Raw genomic sequence first — 18,392 nt, 5'->3', positions numbered from 1 at the left:
TGCGCGTTCCGCCACGGCGACTGCGGCCGAGAATGCAAAACCCCCCCACAAAAACCAATAAAAAACAGGCACTTGAAGTTAACACTTGCTTAAAGTTCAAGTGTTGCAATTATTCTGCACAGTCATTTAACAGCCTACAAAGGCGCAATTTGAACACATCAAATTTCGATTCAGGTGCCTGTCTAGCCCTTCCAGTCAGTCTGGATCACATCTGGCGCGATCATTGCAAAAAATGTAAATCTAAATAGAGTGGTCTTTTCCTATATCCGAGGAAGACGTGTCAAGGGAGATAAAAACTCATTTCTTATAACCGGGGCTTTCTTATAACGGAGTTTCTTTTATCCGGAGAATTTTAAATGGAAGAAAGAAGGCAGGGTAAAATGAAATCCTTTCGTGGGTTTGACTCTGTGTGTGTGTGTGTATATATGTGTTTGCGTCTGTTCGTACGTTCGTATGTGTTACGAAGCGGTTTACTCGTATCTGTGGTAATGTGTATTGTTGTAAATAGAATAGACTATAGCGATGGTCAGACATTGGAAAGGGCTATAGGCTGCATACCGTCGCGTTGACCGCAGTTGAACCTTGTGTAACTGACAAGGTTTTTCACGTGCAAGTAAGGCCAAAAAAAAAAAATTGTCTGTTTAGGGTAACCCGACCGACCCTATCGATTTGGCGCCGACCCAAAAACTTTTTTTTGATTTCAAAAAAAAAAAAAAAAAAAAAGAGGTAAAAATGCTAAAAAGAGACATTTGGCGTTTCTTTCTCTCCCTTTCTCTCTGTTTTATTTATACGTTAGTTTTGAAACATGTATTCATCAAAATATAAGAAGTGAATGTTCAGCCAAAATAGCATTTACACACCAAAAAAAAAAAAAAAAAAAAAAAAAAAAAAAACTACCTACCTACCGACCCTACTTTTTTTGGTCATGTTACCCTAAACAGACAATTTTTTTTTTTTGGCCTAATGCAGGCGACAGCTCACTGGCAATGTCATAGCAAAAACGACTTTGTAAAATCAGTCGCCGTCAAGGAGCCAAGCTCGACTCATGTTTTTCGTAACACTTTAGCAGACGGGCTCCTGTTTTAGGTATCTGACTGAAGAAGGATGAAGACTGACGAACTTTCCCTATCAGTCTACGTGATATCTTCCATTTTCATATTCATGCCAGGCCGGCGACTGTACTAAATGTTGGCTTTACACTCTTTTGAGGTATGTTTGAAACCGGTTATATTTTCATGTCATGCTGTCGTATGTGAGAAGAGTGACTGTTTCTGTGTTTAATGTTATTGTGTAGGCCTAAGCTATTGTGCTACACTGCTTAAACATGTGAGGGTTTTACGTAACGTTTTCTTGGCTTTAGAAAACAGGAATTAACGTGTAAATAATTATATTGGCTCATGCAGCTTAATATGTTGGACGAGTGAGTATTTTTATTGTGCGAGTGAAAGAAACTAAAGACAAGTTGATTTATGGACTATAAACTTTACAGTGTTCCAACTGGAGGGTTTCATCGACGGAGGCTGAACTGAACCAGTCAACTGCGGCTTGATGTACATGACCATGGCATGGAGAGCTGGCAGGGTTCTACAGTTAGCCGCCGAGACGAACTGGAAGGATCAAGGACTACGTCAAGCAATGGTCGCGGTGTCGTGAATACTGGTGCATCCTTGTCAGTCGTCTGAAGGACTTACAGCCATACCAACATCTTGAAAGCCGAAAGATGGCAGTAGGGTAACGTACAGTAGAATACCTATTCGTCTTACCTGTTAAGCTGCTTTGTTTGAGCCAAAAGGTGTCTGCGTCTTGGACTGTAGAGTTTCTTGCGGTGTTGTCGGCCTAGGGTACTGGTCGAAGCCCGGAAATGATTTTGTGATGTAAAAAGCTTTGTAAACTAATAATAATTAGTCTTGGCAGTGTCAAGATCCATTTAACACCAGGTTTTTGCGTGTGTGAGTGCGTGTGCGCTTGTGCCTTGTAAGCTACGGTAGCGGACAACTATTCAGATTACATTCAAGTCTGTAAACAAATACTAAATTTATAGAGTTGTGTAGAGGCATTTATGATTGTCTAAAAACCGGGCTATACCACTCCATAACATCTGGCGCCCAATAGTGTTTGTTTGTTTGACCCTTTAGCAGTATTGTTTTCTATCTCAAGGCACGTGCGCTTACACGGGTGTGAATGATTGTTTTGTTTGTCCTGTTTGTCCAGTAACATTTTCAGATTTGATTTGATTTTTGATTTGATGTGTTGACTGGTATATTCTTGCAAGGCCAAGGTCTTACTCGAATTCATTTTTCTTCAAATTTCTTCATTGTTGTAACTTTGCTGTTCTGCAAAGGTTTTCAGAGATTTTGTTGTTGTGAATAGTGATACTACTGTAGTCATGGCAACCATAGACACTAGTGAGTTTGAGGTTTTACATCAGCAGTTCTTACATGAAGCGCAAGTGTTGGGGCTCACTGATCGTGAAACTAAGCGTCATGTAGTGGATAGAATGAAGGAGGAGAGAGAACTGAAAGCGAAGATGAAGATAGAGGAGAGAGAAATGGAAGCGAAGATGAAGATAGAGGAGGAGCAAAACATGAGAATGTTTGAGTTGACACGGCGCATCGCTGAAGAGAAGGCAGACCTAGATAGAAAGATGGCACAGGCTAGACTTGAGAGAGGAGATGCTGATGATGATCTTGAACTAGATGAAAATGGCATTCTGATAGAGAAAGACGAGCCTCAGAATAGGAATACGCATAGGCCTAGGATGGTTCTACAGGCTCCCAAACCACTTCCATTCGATGAGAAGAATGAGTCTATAGATGCATATCTGTTTAGGTTTGAGCGTTACTGTTCAGCTGCAGGATGGCCACAAGATCAGTGGATTACGGCTCTTTTGCCAGGCCTTAAGGGAAAAGCTTTGACTGCGTATTATGAGTTAGCTCGTGATGTTGAGGTCAGCTATGAAGAGATCAAGATTCATTTGATGAAGAGATACTTGTGTACAGAAGACGGATACAGAAACAAGTTCAGAGCGGCCAAACCAGAGAGTGGCGAGACTATGGATGCTTTCTTTAGTCGTTCAAAGTTACTGTTTCAGCGTTGGTTAGAGATGGCGGATGTTGACAAGTCTTCGGCAGATCAAGTGATTGATTTGATTCTGAGAGAGCAGTTTGTAGCCTCATGTTCTCCATCACTGGTTGTCTTCTTGAAAGAGAGAGAGCTTCGCTCTGTACAAGAGTTTGTCACGGTAGCTGAGAGATATAGATTAGCCCACCCTACTCAGACCATGTCAGCTAAAACCAGTGATGCATTGTTTGCGAATGTAGCTTTCACAGACAATAGGCAGAACACGGGTGGTAAAGGGGGTCAGGGAAAACCGTCTGACACCAAGTTTAACCAAGAGCAACAAAAACAAACTACCGGTCAAAACCAGTTTGGGTCACGGGGTGCAGTTAGGGGAGCTCATACTGGGGGTTTTGAAAGTAAGGTTTGTTTCCACTGCAAGGAACCAGGTCATTTCAGGAGAAAATGCCCCAAGATATTATCGGCATCAGTGTCAGTTCCTGCCAAGGGGTGTTGCAAGGTGTGTAGCAAGGACTATACTGTTAGCAAAAATTGTGGCCATGATTTTGACCCATCAGAAACAGCAGCAGGAGAAACAGACAAAAGCAGTTTGTTGTTGTGTGAAGGTACACTCAATGGAAACCCAGTTGAAGTGATGTTAGACACAGGTTGCACTACCTGCGGTGTACGCAAGAGTCTAGTATTGCAGAGTCAGATGACTGGTGAGATTTGTCACTGTAGACAGTTCAACGGTGAGATAGTGGAACTGCCAGTAGCACTAGTTGATCTGGATACTCCGTACTTCGTGGGGAAAGTCAGTGCTTGCGTCATAGAGAATCCTATTTCAGACGTAATTCTTGGTAGAATTCCAGGTGCGAAATTGGATCAGGCAGATATCGCGGCTGCGGTACAGACCAGAGCACAGAAGATCAAAGATCAAAGACCGTTTAGGCCGTTGTTGACCGCGCGAGCGCCGAAACTGGACATTGGTCCTACTGAAATTGCAAAATTACAGAAAGAAGACGCGACCTTGTCATTGTCATTCGAACGTGCTGCCAATGGCACAAGCGTGAACGGTCAGACTTTTGTCATGAAGGATGGTCTTCTCTATAGGTCCAATAGTCAGGCCAGTACTACTCAGTTAGTGGTACCGAAACCGCTTCGGGAGTCCGTACTGATAGCGGTTCATGATGGTATTTTTGGAGGTCACATGGGTTCACACAGTACTTTCAAGAGACTTCACCCGTACTTCTATTGGCCTGGGTATTGGAAGGAGACACATCAGTACTGTCAAACGTGTGACAAGTGTCAACGCACAGTCCCTAGGGGTAAGATTCCTCGGGTTCCATTGCAACCATTGCCAGTGATCGAGACACCTTTTCAGCGTGTAGGCATCGATTTGGTTGGTCCGATTCAGCCGATTTCTGATACAGGCTACAGATATATCTTGACTCTTGTTGATTACGCGTCACGATATCCTGAGGCTGTTCCGCTGAAGCGAATTGACACAGAATCGGTAGCTGAAGCACTGATGGGTATTTTTTCGCGTCTCGGTATTCCGGGTGAGATACTGTCGGATCAGGGTTCACAGTTCACGTCGGAATTGTTTCAGGCAGTCATGAAACTTTTGTCAGTTCATCAGATACACAGTACTCCGTACCACGCTCAGACTAACGGTTTGGTCGAACGTTTCAACGGAACACTGAAAACCATGCTCAAAAGATTGATGACTGACAAACCAAAAGATTGGGATCGGTATTTACCGGCAGCTTTGTTCGCATACCGGGAAATTCCGCAAACCGCAACCGGTTACTCACCGTTTGAGTTGATGTTTGGTAGAACACCGAGAGGTCCGTCGTGCGTTCTATTTGAAACATGGACAGGTTCGGATGGTTCAAGCGAGCCAAAGATTGTTCATCAGTTTGTCACTGATTTGAAAGAGACCTTGAGTGAGATGATGACTTTGGCGCAGGAGAATTTGATCGATTCTGCAGGAAAAGCTAAAGGTCGCTATGACAAGAGAAGCAAGCCCAGGTCACTTGTTGTTGGAGATGAGGTTCTCGTCTTGTTGCCTTCGGACAATTCTAAGCTTCTTTTGAAATGGAAAGGGCCTTTCAAAGTAGTGCAGAAGAAGGGGGTTTGTGATTACGTCATAGAACTAGCAAGGGGGCAGGAGAAGATGTTCCACATCAACATGCTCAAGAAGTATGAAAGGCGAGCACAGGGAGATAAGCAGAATAGCACTGCAGTTTCAGTGATCATGGGATCAGTGTTAGAGCCTGACGAGGATGTGCAGAACATTGACGTTCGTGTTGTACCCACTATACAGACAGAGACTGTAGAGGATGTTCATTACAACCCTGACTTAGAACCAGAGAGACTTGAGCAAGTGAAATCAGTGATCAACAAACATGCGAAGATTATGACTGATTTGCCAGGTACAGTTCATACTATACAGCACTCAGTTCGTAACGGTGACATCGTTGTCAATCAGAGACAGTATCCCATGCCGTTCGATACAGAGAAAGTCATCGAGGATGAGGTGAAGAAGATGCTAGATTTGGGGATCATAGAACCATCACAGTCTCCATACAGTTCGCCGATTGTTTTGGTGAAGAAGCCTGATGGATCGGTTCGCTTTTGCATAGACTTTCGTGGCCTTAACAAGGTCACTATCTTTGATTCAGAACCGATACCAGACCCGGAAAGTTTGTTTGTGAGTTTGAGGGACAAAAACTTCTTCACCAAAATAGATCTTGCGAAGGGGTATTGGCAAATTCCTTTAGACCCACAGGACAAGCACAAGACTAGTTTCCGTACATCCCAAGGCCTTTTCCAATTTTTGAAAATGCCGTTTGGATTGGCCACAGCTCCAAGTTCCTTTGCGCGTATGATGAGACAGCTGAAACTAGCAGAATGTGGGAGCGTCAGCTTCTTTGACGACATTCTGGTGTCAAGCGTAGGCTGGGAGGAACACCTGAAGTCGCTAGACAAGCTTTTGACGAGGCTAGGTGAGTTTGGCTTGACTGCAAGACCAACGAAGGTGGAAGTAGGCTTCCAAGAGATCGAGTTCCTAGGTCACATGATAGGGATGGGAAAGATGAGGCCTGTGGACAAGAAGGTCACCAAGATCTTGAAGCTAGAGACACCTAGAACAAAGAGACAGGTGCGGGCGTTGGTGGGACTTGCAGGGTACTATAGAAGGTACATTCCAGGTTTCAGTCAGCTCATGGTTCCTTTGACTGAACTCACAAAGAAAAACAAACCAGCAAAGGTCCAGTGGACTGACCAGTGTGAGACAGCATTTCAGACCGTCAAACAGAGATTGTCAGAACAGCCTGCGGTAGCTCTTCCTGACTTTGACAGACCGTTCACGGTCAGAACAGATGCGTCAGGAACAGGCATTGCTGGGGTGTTGATGCAAACAGATGATGAAGGTCATATCCACCCAGTGATGTACGCTAGCAGGAAACTCTTGGACAGAGAAACAAGGTACTCAGCGATAGAACGGGAATGTCTAGCTTTGGTATGGGCGATAGATAAGTTCTCACGCTATCTGACAGGCAGGTACTTTGTCGTAGAGACTGACCACAGACCGTTGACGTATTTGCAACGCAGCAAGACCACAAACAGTAGGTTGATGAGGTGGGCGTTGGCGTTGCAGGAATACCAGTTCTCGGTCATGCCAATCTGTGGTACTGACAATCTGGAGGCAGACATCTTGTCTAGACTGGGTTGAGGATGATTGTTGTCGCTTGCTGTTTCATTCATGATATTGTTTTGTACACAGCTTCTGAACATGACCCCTGTATATAATTCTTTTGACTTTTTGGATAATCTCTGATCGAGATTCAGAAAATTTCATCGTTTTTTCAACAATTCATTTTCTTTTGAGGAAAGGGGGTGATGTTACGAAGCGGTTTACTCGTATCTGTGGTAATGTGTATTGTTGTAAATAGAATAGACTATAGCGATGGTCAGACATTGGAAAGGGCTATAGGCTGCATACCGTCGCGTTGACCGCAGTTGAACCTTGTGTAACTGACAAGGTTTTTCACGTGCAAGTAATGCAGGCGACAGCTCACTGGCAATGTCATAGCAAAAACGACTTTGTAAAATCAGTCGCCGTCAAGGAGCCAAGCTCGACTCATGTTTTTCGTAACACTTTAGCAGACGGGCTCCTGTTTTAGGTATCTGACTGAAGAAGGATGAAGACTGACGAACTTTCCCTATCAGTCTACGTGATATCTTCCATTTTCATATTCATGCCAGGCCGGCGACTGTACTAAATGTTGGCTTTACACTCTTTTGAGGTATGTTTGAAACCGGTTATATTTTCATGTCATGCTGTCGTATGTGAGAAGAGTGACTGTTTCTGTGTTTAATGTTATTGTGTAGGCCTAAGCTATTGTGCTACACTGCTTAAACATGTGAGGGTTTTACGTAACGTTTTCTTGGCTTTAGAAAACAGGAATTAACGTGTAAATAATTATATTGGCTCATGCAGCTTAATATGTTGGACGAGTGAGTATTTTTATTGTGCGAGTGAAAGAAACTAAAGACAAGTTGATTTATGGACTATAAACTTTACAGTGTTCCAACTGGAGGGTTTCATCGACGGAGGCTGAACTGAACCAGTCAACTGCGGCTTGATGTACATGACCATGGCATGGAGAGCTGGCAGGGTTCTACAGTTAGCCGCCGAGACGAACTGGAAGGATCAAGGACTACGTCAAGCAATGGTCGCGGTGTCGTGAGGACTGGTGCATCCTTGTCAGTCGTCTGAAGGACTTACAGCCATACCAACATCTTGAAAGCCGAAAGATGGCAGTAGGGTAACGTACAGTAGAATACCTATTCGTCTTACCTGTTAAGCTGCTTTGTTTGAGCCAAAAGGTGTCTGCGTCTTGGACTGTAGAGTTTCTTGCGGTGTTGTCGGCCTAGGGTACTGGTCGAAGCCCGGAAATGATTTTGTGATGTAAAAAGCTTTGTAAACTAATAATAATTAGTCTTGGCAGTGTCAAGATCCATTTAACACCAGGTTTTTGCGTGTGTGAGTGCGTGTGCGCTTGTGCCTTGTAAGCTACGGTAGCGGACAACTATTCAGATTACATTCAAGTCTGTAAACAAATACTAAATTTATAGAGTTGTGTAGAGGCATTTATGATTGTCTAAAAACCGGGCTATACCACTCCATAACAGTATGTACATATGTGTTTGTATGTATGTCACAACAGACCCCAACAGGAAACACGTTAAACAGCACAGACTACAGCAACGGTCGTTTCTACTTGAGCCTGTCTGCACCTGTGGTGGAAGGTACCTACACCTGTCGCATCCCCCCGCACAACTTGTCTCATACCTGCCTCACCGACAGTCGTCATGGCAACGACTTCGTGCGTGTGGACAGTGTCAAGGTCAATGTACTGCAGACCATATTTGAGCAGAACATTCTCAAGGAACAGGACGAGAAACTGAAAGCCGAAAACGAGAAACTCCAGTTAGCGGTGGACAAACTGAAAGAAGAGGACGGAAAACTGAATGACTTGCTCTCTCGGATTACGACAGTCTTACGTAAGATTACAGGCGTCGAGAGAGAGACGAGAGAGAGAGAGAGAGAGAGAGAGAGAGAGAGAGAGAGAGAGAGAGAGAGAATGGTTTATTGCATTAAGGCCACATACCCATATACAAACCGCGGGGGGTGGGGGGTTAGGGGGCTCCAAAAATATGTAAAACAAATGAGAAGGAAAAATAAAACAAAGGTATAACTGCTTGTACTCAAGATTAACATATATTCATTTAATATTTTTGAGAGAGAGAGAGAGAGAGAGAGAGAGAGAGAGAGAGAGAGAGAGAGAGAGAGAGAGATCAAATCAAATCAAATCAAATCAAATCAAATTTTATTTCAAGAGGGTTGTGTCATAGGCATTTTAAACTAGCTTTTTTTCAACCAGCCTTCGCACAGAGATTGACTACTCCAATCACGTATATACACCGACATTCTCATAGAAAACAAAAATCCCAGGAATATGTACCCAAAAATGGCTTTACGCCAATACTAAGTGTTTGTTTGTTTGTTTGTTTGTTTGCTTAACGCCCAGCCGACCACGAAGGGCCATATCAGGGCGGTACTGCTTTGACATATAACGTGCGCCACACACAAGACAGAAGTCGGAGCACAGGCTTCATGTCTCACCCAGTCACATTATTCTGACACCGGACCAACCAGTCCTAGCACTAACCCCATAATGCCAGACGCCAGGCGGAGCAGCCACTAGATTGCCAATTTTAAAGTCTTAGGTATGACCCGGCCGGGGTTCGAACCCACGACCTCCCGATCACGGGGCGGACGCCTTACCACTAGGCCAACCGTGCCGGTATATACTAAGTGTTAGGCCAAACAAAAATATATGTTGGTTTAGAGTAACGTGACCTAAAAAGATAGGCTCGGTAGGTCGGCTTTTTAATTTTTTTAAATTTTAAATTTAGTCGATTTTAAAGGAGGTTACTTCCCTTAATCTCGGTATGGTTCGCAAAATGTGACAAAAGTGTTTGTTTTTTTCTAAATGAAAAAAAGTTTTCAGGGTCGGCGAGAAAAGATAGGGTCGGTGGGGTTACCCTTAACCAACATTTTTGTGTGTGTGCCTTATATAAGTACAGTTTTGGAAAATTCTTGAAAATACATTCTCTTGAGCAAACGTAGAGAGAGAGAGAGAGAGAGAGAGAGAGAGAGAGAGAGAGAGAGAGAGAGAGAGAGAGAGAGAGAGAGAGAGAGAGAGAGAGAGAGAGAGAGAGAGAGAGAGAGAGAGAGAGAGAGAGAGAGAGAGAGAGAGAGAGAGAGAGAGAGAGAGAGAGAGAGAGAGAGAGAGAGAGAGAGAGAGCGAGCTTCCCCATACAAGTGTGTTGGGCAATCGAGTAGTATTACAATGTTACAACCAGCCCTAGCTAAAGCTTTGATACGAAAGAGCATAAGGACATACCACAGAGCATAAGGACATACCACAGAGCATAAGGACATACCACAGAGCATAAGGACATACCACAGAGCATAAGGACATACCACAGAGCATAAGGACATACCACAGAGCATAAGGACATACCACAGAGCATAAGGACATACCACAGAGCATAAGGAGTGACATACCACAGAGCATAAGGACATACCACAGAGCACAAATCATTCAAATGGCAGACAAACAATCGAACAAGCAAACGGAAACTGAGACGAATATTCCAATCGCAATTTGAAAGACCAGTATGGGTACGTGTTCCGCAAAATACATGACTAGCATGTGTCCACCATTACAGTTAACTGTCAGGTGTTGATGATTACAGTTAACTGTCAGGTGTTGATGATTACAGTTAACTGTCAGGTGTTGATGATTACAGTTAACTGTCAGGTGTTGATGATTACAGGTAACTGTCAGGTGTTGATGATTACAGTTAACTGTCAGGTGTTGATGATTACAGTTAACTGTCAGGTGTTGATGATTACAGTTAACTGTCAGGTGTTGATGATTACAGTTAACTGTCAGGTGTTGATGATTACAGTTAACTGTCAGGTGTTGATGATTACAGTTAACTGTCAGGTGTTGATGATTACAGTTAACTGTCAGGTGTTGATGATTACAGTTAACTGTCAGGTGTTGATGATTACAGTTAACTGTCAGGTGTTGATGATTACAGTTAACTGTCAGGTGTTGATGATTACAGTTAACTGTCAGGTGTTGATGATTACAGTTAACTGTCAGGTGTTGATGATTACAGTTAACTGTCAGGTGTTGATGATTACAGTTAACTGTCAGGTGTTGATGATTACAGTTAACTGTCAGGTGTTGATGATTACAGTTAACTGTCAGGTGTTGATGATTACAGTTAACTGTCAGGTGTTGATGATTACAGGTAAGTGTCCCTTCTCATGGACGTTACACGGGGAGTCGTCGTGTTACAAGTACATCAGCACCGCCACCACCTGGCATAGTGCCAAGGTAAGAACTACCCCGTCCCCATTCCAGTACAAAGTAAACAGCTGACAATGAGTTGTAAACAACTTACTGTACAGGTGAGATAAGCTAAATAATCTCATTCATGAACAGCAAAATCTGAGAGTGTTAAAGGGGATATCATTTTATAGCTGTTCAAACGGCTTGAGTAGCGCGAAAAATTGAATAACAACCCTAGATGTAGAAAGTCTCAGTGAGACTGAGAGCTTCAATTTTCATTCGTCAGGCTAGACTTTCGAATATGATTTCGGGCTGTCTGACCCATTGTTGAGTCGGGCTTTGAAGTTATCGGATGGAAACGGGATTGGTTAATACAAAAACAGCAGTTTTTTCCCCGTGGAAGTTGAAAAAACACCAGAGAACGGGCGGTTTCTTGAAATCTGATGTTCTTCTTCCTGTGTGCATTAACCCAACCGTGACCAGAAGACAGATACACAGAGGAAGAGCATTGTTTTACCATCCCAGTCCCGACATCTTAATATTATGGAAAATATATGGTTTTATTTCCAAATTTATCTACAGCGCATTGGTCAAACGCAAATGTAGAGGTAGCTGTCAGTCGTCACTTGGTAAAATTGTAAAACCACTTCTTGAAGACTTCGTCCGCGTTGCTTTCTTGCAAATTATAGTCAGTTTTAATGAACAAAAGACACGCAACTAAATACAAGAAGTCCAAAGGCTTGAGGCAAGTAAATTATTTTGTATCGATTTTTCTTTTGGGCGAGCCAAATGTACCGCCCTAAATTCACGTCTTCCGATATGCATGACTTATGACACCACCCTACACCACCCTAACACATCGAGTGTCTTTGGATTTTAAAATGTTCACCGATAGTTCTCAGACCATTAAAAATAAATTGGTTTCATGTCAGCAAGTTCCATAATTTATTAAAGAAATATGGTCTAGTCGTGTCCCACAATTACTGTGATTTTGATTTTAGTTCAAAAAGGCCAATGCGAAGGTGGTAAAAAGAAATGCTATAATTTTCTAGTCAAATGCTTAGCTGAAATGTAGAGTTGTGAGGTTGTGGCCCGTGACAGTGATGTGATTTCCTGACTCTACAGGTACAGTGTGAAAACAGGGGGGCGAGTCTGGTGGAGATCGACTCAGAGACAGAGAACGCCTTTGTCTTCAGAATGGTGGACTCGAAAGGAGGTCAGATTGTTAATACTCGTTTTGTACAGACAGACAGATACACACCACACACACAAGTCCTGCGTCATTTTATTTAAACTTTCTATTCCATTTAAGGCCGTCCTGTTGACTATATCGGATAACTTTCGTATCAAAGATGTCCTTAACAGGGATCACGTGACCGTTGGTCATATATTGGTAGCCCCAAAATCGACGTGGCAAAAACGGAAGGGAAAAATTAAGAATCGACGAAAATTCATAATATGCAGAACTTGGCAACTTTACATACGAGAAATTTTGTCTTATAGATACTGCAAACACAGTCATTTCCTCACTAGGCAAGATATAGAGAAAACTACATGGCTTGCTGTGTCGTACCAGATTTACACGAGTTTTTTTTTTAAATATTGAACTGCGAGCAAAAGCGAGCTGTTCACTATTTGAAAAAGCAACGAGTGTAAATCTGGTACGACACAGCAAGCCATGTAGTATTCTGTTTATCCTACATACTGTACTTACGTGTATTTTACTGAAAATGTCCTGCAGTCGAGGCAGCTAAATTGAAGACGCTTGTTTTGGAACCTCGATCTCTTCTAAAGCCTCGTGCAATCTATTACGTCAAAGCAAAGAAACGTCACTCTGAAAGTGTGGCGTGACGTGTTAGTTCTAAATTATCATCGAGGGTAATTAGTGAGCGCAATTTTTTTTCTCTCAATAATGACGTTTGTCTCGGTGACTTTGGCATCATAAGCAGTGGAAAAACAGGTCCCTGCCAGACTTGCTTGACATGACCTCATTTACATGATATACACACGTGTGATTTAAACGATTATTATCTCACGAGTGTCTCTCTCACGTATGTTGGATAAACTGGGTTAGATCAGTTCACTTGAATAACAGAGAAAAAGAAGGGATTATCTCATGACCTGAGGGATTATCCTCACCTCAAATACGTAAACCACTGTAATCTAACACACGCCCTCATATATCTGTGACGTCAGCCAAGCAAGCGTGGCTGGGACTCAGTGACCTCGGAGAGGAGGGTGTCTTCCTGCTTCCCTCTGGCCAGCTCCCCGCCTTCACCAAGTGGCACTTATGGGAACCCAACGACGCCGACGGAAGGGAGGACTGCGCCGTGTTCATGCCGGGCAGATCGGACTTTTCTGACAGCTGGAACGACGCTCCATGCGGCAGTAATAATCCCTTTGTCTGCGAACAGCAAGTTCTGTTCTGAGAAGTTTGCAAACGCAACGATTTTGTTGTTGCCTAACCATGTTTGTGAACGCAATTATTTGCTCTAAGATGTGTCTGAACGCAACTTTTTTGTTCTGATATGTTTGAGAAAGCAACAATTATCACTGAAATGCTTATGAAATTAACATTGTTTTTTAGCCATGCTTGTGTGTTTTACAGGGGATGACTGGTAATTTCTTTGTCCAATAAGAAAAGCAGCACGGTATGAGATGAAATACATCCTGCTGAGAAAAGTATATTGGTCTTAATTTTGTCTAGATGCTTTCGACTTTCTTTTCTTTGTACTTTCGTTTCTTTGATTTTTAAAAAAAATTGTTTTCTTTATCATTTTTTTAATTTTTAGGTCGGATGGATGGAAAATGGATTCAGTGGAGGGAAAGGGGAGGGAGGCTGCAAGTAAAATAGATTTGTTTTTGTCTTTGAAAACAGCAGCACATTGTTGTCTAAATTCAGCGTTGTTATCAAGCCTCGGTCTACAGTCACTGACACAATCACATACCTTTTTACTCCGTCATACTGTTCTCACCCTTAGCTTGTCGACCGTAGGATAGTTCAGTAAACATGCAGGAGGTTTTCTGATCAAAGGACAAAGATTTTTGTTGTAGCCAGGAGATTTGGATCCATTATAACTTTAATCCGTGTCCAACTGACCCATTGTCTGCCTAGTCTGGGAACAACAGTGTACAGTGATACTGCTTTCAGTAGATCGGCATACACCTATTTTTCCCTTCTCCCAAACCCTTTCCTGCTTGTTTTAAGTTGAAGGTTGTGCATGTAACTAACTTCCGTTCAGATAGTTCTTGATCTTTATTGTTGTGTGATTGTCATAAAGCATGTATACAGTCTAACTCCCCTTTGTAGACCTCGAGAAACAGAAGAGTTTCAGGTCTTATTTGTTTGTTTGTTTGTTCGTTCATGGGCTGAAACTCCCACGGCTTTTACGTGTATGACCGTTTTTACCCCGCCATTTAGGCAGCCATACGCCGCTTTCGGAGGAAGCATGCTGGGTATTTTCGTGTTTCTATAACCCACCGAACTCTGACATGGATTACAGGATTTTTTTCGTGCGCACTTGGTCTTGTGCTTGCGTGTACACACGGGGGTGTTCGGACACCGAGGAGAGTCTGCACACAAAGTTGACTCTGAGAAATAAATCTCTCGCCGAACGTGGGGACGAACTCACGCTGACAGCGGCCAACTGGATACAAATCCAGCGCGCTACCGACTGAGCTACATCCCCGCCCTTAGATCTTATAAAGGAGGGAGTCTTAAAGATAAGGTAGATTTACAGAAGCTATGAACAGGAAATCTTAAAATTGAGGTTAATTTACAGGAGCTTTGTACAGAAAATCTTGAAAGGAAGGCAAAATGAGGATAATCTGAAATCGGGGGATTTTAAAAGGGGGGGGCCCATGTAATGTATTTCTGTAGATTGATCTCAATCTATGTTTAACGAATGTTGTAAAGCTGATCTGTTTTGTTTATCGAGTATCATGTTGGTAAGCTTGAATGCACTTTTGTAAAACGTTTATGTGCAGGCGCAACACTCATGTGATACGCTTTTTTGTCCACTGGAAATGTTATGCACCCATATGATATATGATCGGTGAAGACAAGTACCTTGATAAAGGAGTGACATGACTGCATGATTTTGAACATTTTCAGCGTTTTTTTTTTATCAGGACTGTGCTCCTGTGTGTGTGTGTGTTTGTGTGTGTGTGTGTGTGTGTGTGTGTGTGTGTGTGTGTGTGTGTGTGTGTGTGTTTTAGGTCTGTGCGAGTGATGGGAGTGTGTGTGTTTGAGTTCTGCGTGTGTTTTAGGTCTGTGAGTTTAGCTTTTCAGTCTTTCCATAAGGCACGAGGCAAAAAGGTGTAATACTGACCATGGATGTTTCTTGCAACAAGCGTTTATGTGCGTGTGTGCAGCCTATTGTTATGCAAAATGCAAAGCAAAATTAACAGAGAGGTGACACTTTTTTAGGAGGGGGGGGGGTAGTTTAAGTTTAGTGATACTTCTTCTTCTTTCATGGGCTGAAACTCCCACGTTCACTCATGTTTTAGCATGAGTGGATTTTTACGTGTATGATCGTTTATACCCCACCATTCAGGCAGCATACGCCGATTTCGGGGGAGGCATGCTGGGTATTTTCGTGTTTCTTTAACCCACCGGACTCTGAAATGGATTACAGGATCTTTTCTGTGCGCACTTGGGTCTTGTGCTTGCGTGTACACACAAAGGGGGATAAGGCACTAGCAGGTCTGCACATAAGTTGACCTGGGAGATCGGAAAAATCTCCACCCTTAACCCACCAGGCGGCCGAGGCCGGGATTTGAACTCCGATTAGGAGGCCGATGTCTTACCACCCCGCCACTGCGCCCGTTCAGTGATACAACCAGAAGCACAGGGTTAGCCATTAGCAAAGTTGAAAGAAGGCGTTTGAAGAAGCAGAGCCAGGTGTGAAGCAAGCACACACACACACACACACACACACACACACACACACACACACACACACACACCACACACACACACACATACACACACACACACACCACACACACACACACACCACACACACACACACACATACACACATACACATACACACACACACACACACACACACACACACATTTTCTCACACCACACGGCCTGTCTTTTTTCTCTCTCTCTTTCACATAAGACATAAGATTTATTTCAATCATAAGCAGTACACTAGGAACATTGCTTAGCTTGAATACATTCAAACAAAAGAAAATCCTCACCGAATTTCTCACGCACAAACACACTCGCACACACACACACACACTCCACATCATACCGCATTAATTTTACATCTACATCGTATCCACTTCACCTGTAGTACTACATGTAATATGGATATTGTACAAATATATTACTGTGAGCATAACAAACTAAGTAAAATCTACACTACCCACACACAAAATAAACAGAAGAATCAAATCCTGACACTCTTAAAAAAGCCAATACAAATATCAAATACAAAATAATCATTAATATAGCATTATCTCATATGTATCATATTTTACAACACTTGCACCCACTAACACACACATACGTACAACCCACACAAAGACACACAGAGACAAATAATTGCATAATATATGCAGGTAAACCTTAGATATTAAATAAAACAATCAGCCTAAAAACCTGATTAACATCTTCAAACACCCACAAGTAAAATCAAGTTAAAAAAACACTTTTAAATCCATAACAGTAGTTTAATTCAATACCAACATATCATCACAAACATAACAGTCACAATTAACACACACACACTAACACACACCCATCACCTCCTATACATCTACAAACTACCAGAAACAAGATCAATCATACACACATGCGTTAATAAATGGGAGCTATCAGAGGGCTCTTCGCACAGCTGGTAATAGGTCGGTTCATCCCGCACATCTCCTACTATATCATAGAGACGAGAAAAACATCAGCTGGCGCAGGTTTGACGGGAATGTCTACAAAAAGCCTTGCAGGGCGTTCAACATGCATTCTGCTCAATCAATTACCGCTTCATGGTTTAACGATTGACAAAAGTGCTGAGCTTAAACGAACTTAAAGACACAATCCATTTGGTTGGGCTGACCTAGCCAGGCTTTTACATGCGGTATGACCACCCTCCACTTTGCCACACCCCCGCAACAATGAACATCTCTCTGTACAAAGTGCCGATTTTTTTTAATGAATTAATGCTGTAAATGCAACCTGTGGCATTTGAAGAAATTAATTCATAAAAAAAGTCCTACTGTATAACGCCATGCTTTTCGGAAAAGTAATGGGGTTTTAAAAATAAGAAGCGCAAAGCAGTTTCCTTGTCAAATGCAAACCAGCTAGAGCCGACAAGAAGAAGAAGAAGAAGAAGAAGAAGAAGAAGTTGCAGTAAAACAAACACCAAGACAGAGAGTCTGACAGATACAGAAAGACACACACACACACACACACACACACACACACACACACACACACACACACACACACACACACACACACACACACACACACACACACACACACACACACATACATAAACAACAACTTGAAGCTGATGAAGGAGGAAGGCAACAAAAAAAAACAAAAAAAAATCCACGCATAACAAATGAAGTGAATAAGAATTTCGATCGGAGCGCAAGAGTTCAATATATGACACCACGCACGTCAACCAAGACTTCACACACTGCATAACAAGCATGGGCTGGGCGGAGGATTACGTACACTGTGTCCAGAGACACATACAAAGCTGCAGTTCAGTTTAACCCGTGAAACTCTCTGATTGTTGGTCGTCCACATATTCTTGAACTTCATTTTTGCCAGGTATGTGCTTGCAAGCTTCCTCTCTCTGTCTCTCTCTCTTTTCTATTTTATTTCCTTGTCTTAGTAGTAACACATTGTGAGACCTAAAATCTTTGCCGTTGTTTATTACAGATCAATAAATCAATCAATCTTTCTCCTGAATCTTGACAGCAAAGAGAGGTTGTGAGCTATGTTTGCTTGTCACATACTTTGTTGTATGACAAACTTTTCTTGTCGGCCTTGGAACGCATATCGCCTCCTTTTGCCTTTCCAGGAATCAAGACGAAGGTGATGGTGTATGTGTCCGTGTGTGTTTCCAGAAAACTACTGGACAATATCTTCATGAAACTTTGACCGAAAAATTCTTCCAGTTATCCCCAGACGTTTATATTTACACCCACGGTATAGGGGTGTGTATAGGATTCGGTCGATGTGTTTGTTTGTTTGTTTGTGTGTTTGTGTTCGCATATAGATCTCAAGAATGAACGGACCGATCGTCACCAAACTTGGTGAACAGGTTCTATACATTCCTGACACGGTCCTTACAAAAATTGGGACCAGTCAAGCACACGGTTAGGGAGTTATTGGTGGATTAAGATTCTACAAGGACTTATAGA

The 18,392-nt window shown here is 42.6% G+C and overlaps 3 protein-coding genes across 5 annotated transcripts in view; all 3 read left to right on the top strand.

Moving 5' to 3' along the window:
- The first annotated feature begins 612 nt into the window (after positions 1 to 612).
- LOC138972642 (uncharacterized) lies at positions 613 to 8,270 on the top strand. 2 transcript variants are annotated; one of them, XR_011457696.1, is made up of 2 exons: positions 613 to 7,370; positions 7,651 to 8,270. XR_011457696.1 is itself a non-coding variant. In XM_070345288.1 (2 exons), the coding sequence occupies exon 2, from the start codon at positions 2,387 to 2,389 to the stop codon at positions 6,794 to 6,796; it is 4,410 nt and encodes a 1,469-aa protein (XP_070201389.1). In that variant the 5' UTR covers positions 613 to 1,209; positions 1,490 to 2,386; the 3' UTR covers positions 6,797 to 8,266. The 2 variants fall into 2 exon arrangements, 1 of the variants encoding a protein (XP_070201389.1); XM_070345288.1 differs by having other exon boundaries at positions 613 to 1,209; positions 1,490 to 8,266.
- Positions 8,271 to 8,282: 12 nt separating this feature from the next.
- Positions 8,283 to 15,099, top strand: LOC138974490 (CD209 antigen-like protein C). The gene is made up of 4 exons (XM_070347207.1): positions 8,283 to 8,631; positions 10,960 to 11,045; positions 12,126 to 12,216; positions 13,197 to 15,099. Exons 1-4 carry the CDS (start codon positions 8,283 to 8,285, stop codon positions 13,427 to 13,429), a joined length of 759 nt encoding a protein of 252 aa, XP_070203308.1. The 3' UTR covers positions 13,430 to 15,099.
- A 2,541-nt stretch (positions 15,100 to 17,640) lies between these two features.
- Positions 17,641 to 18,392, top strand: part of LOC138972640 (GTPase IMAP family member 9-like) — a 6,071-nt gene continuing 5,319 nt past the window's right edge. For both annotated transcript variants that reach the window (XR_011457695.1, XM_070345285.1), the window contains exon 1: positions 17,641 to 17,796. The gene's annotated coding sequence lies outside the window, so the exon portion shown is untranslated. The remainder of the gene's footprint in view (positions 17,797 to 18,392) is intronic.

The sequence above is a fragment of the Littorina saxatilis genome, linkage group LG8 (genome assembly GCF_037325665.1).
Source record: "Littorina saxatilis isolate snail1 linkage group LG8, US_GU_Lsax_2.0, whole genome shotgun sequence".
NCBI classification, from domain to species: Eukaryota; Metazoa; Mollusca; class Gastropoda; order Littorinimorpha; family Littorinidae; genus Littorina; species Littorina saxatilis.
The sequence above is the reverse complement of the archived record's forward strand: the minus strand, read 5'-3'. Positions and strand labels throughout refer to the sequence as shown.

Bases quoted from the DNA above. Each gene is read 5' to 3' on its own strand.
- LOC138972642 (XM_070345288.1), top strand. From the start codon at position 2,387: ATGGCAACCATAGACACTAGTGAGTTTGAGGTTTTACATCAGCAGTTC.
- LOC138974490 (XM_070347207.1), top strand. From the start codon at position 8,283: ATGTCACAACAGACCCCAACAGGAAACACGTTAAACAGCACAGACTAC. The intron at 8,632-10,959 runs GTAAGATTACAG...TGATGATTACAG, and splicing joins TCGGATTACGACAGTCTTAC to GTAAGTGTCCCTTCTCATGG. The intron at 11,046-12,125 runs GTAAGAACTACC...CTGACTCTACAG, and splicing joins CCACCTGGCATAGTGCCAAG to GTACAGTGTGAAAACAGGGG.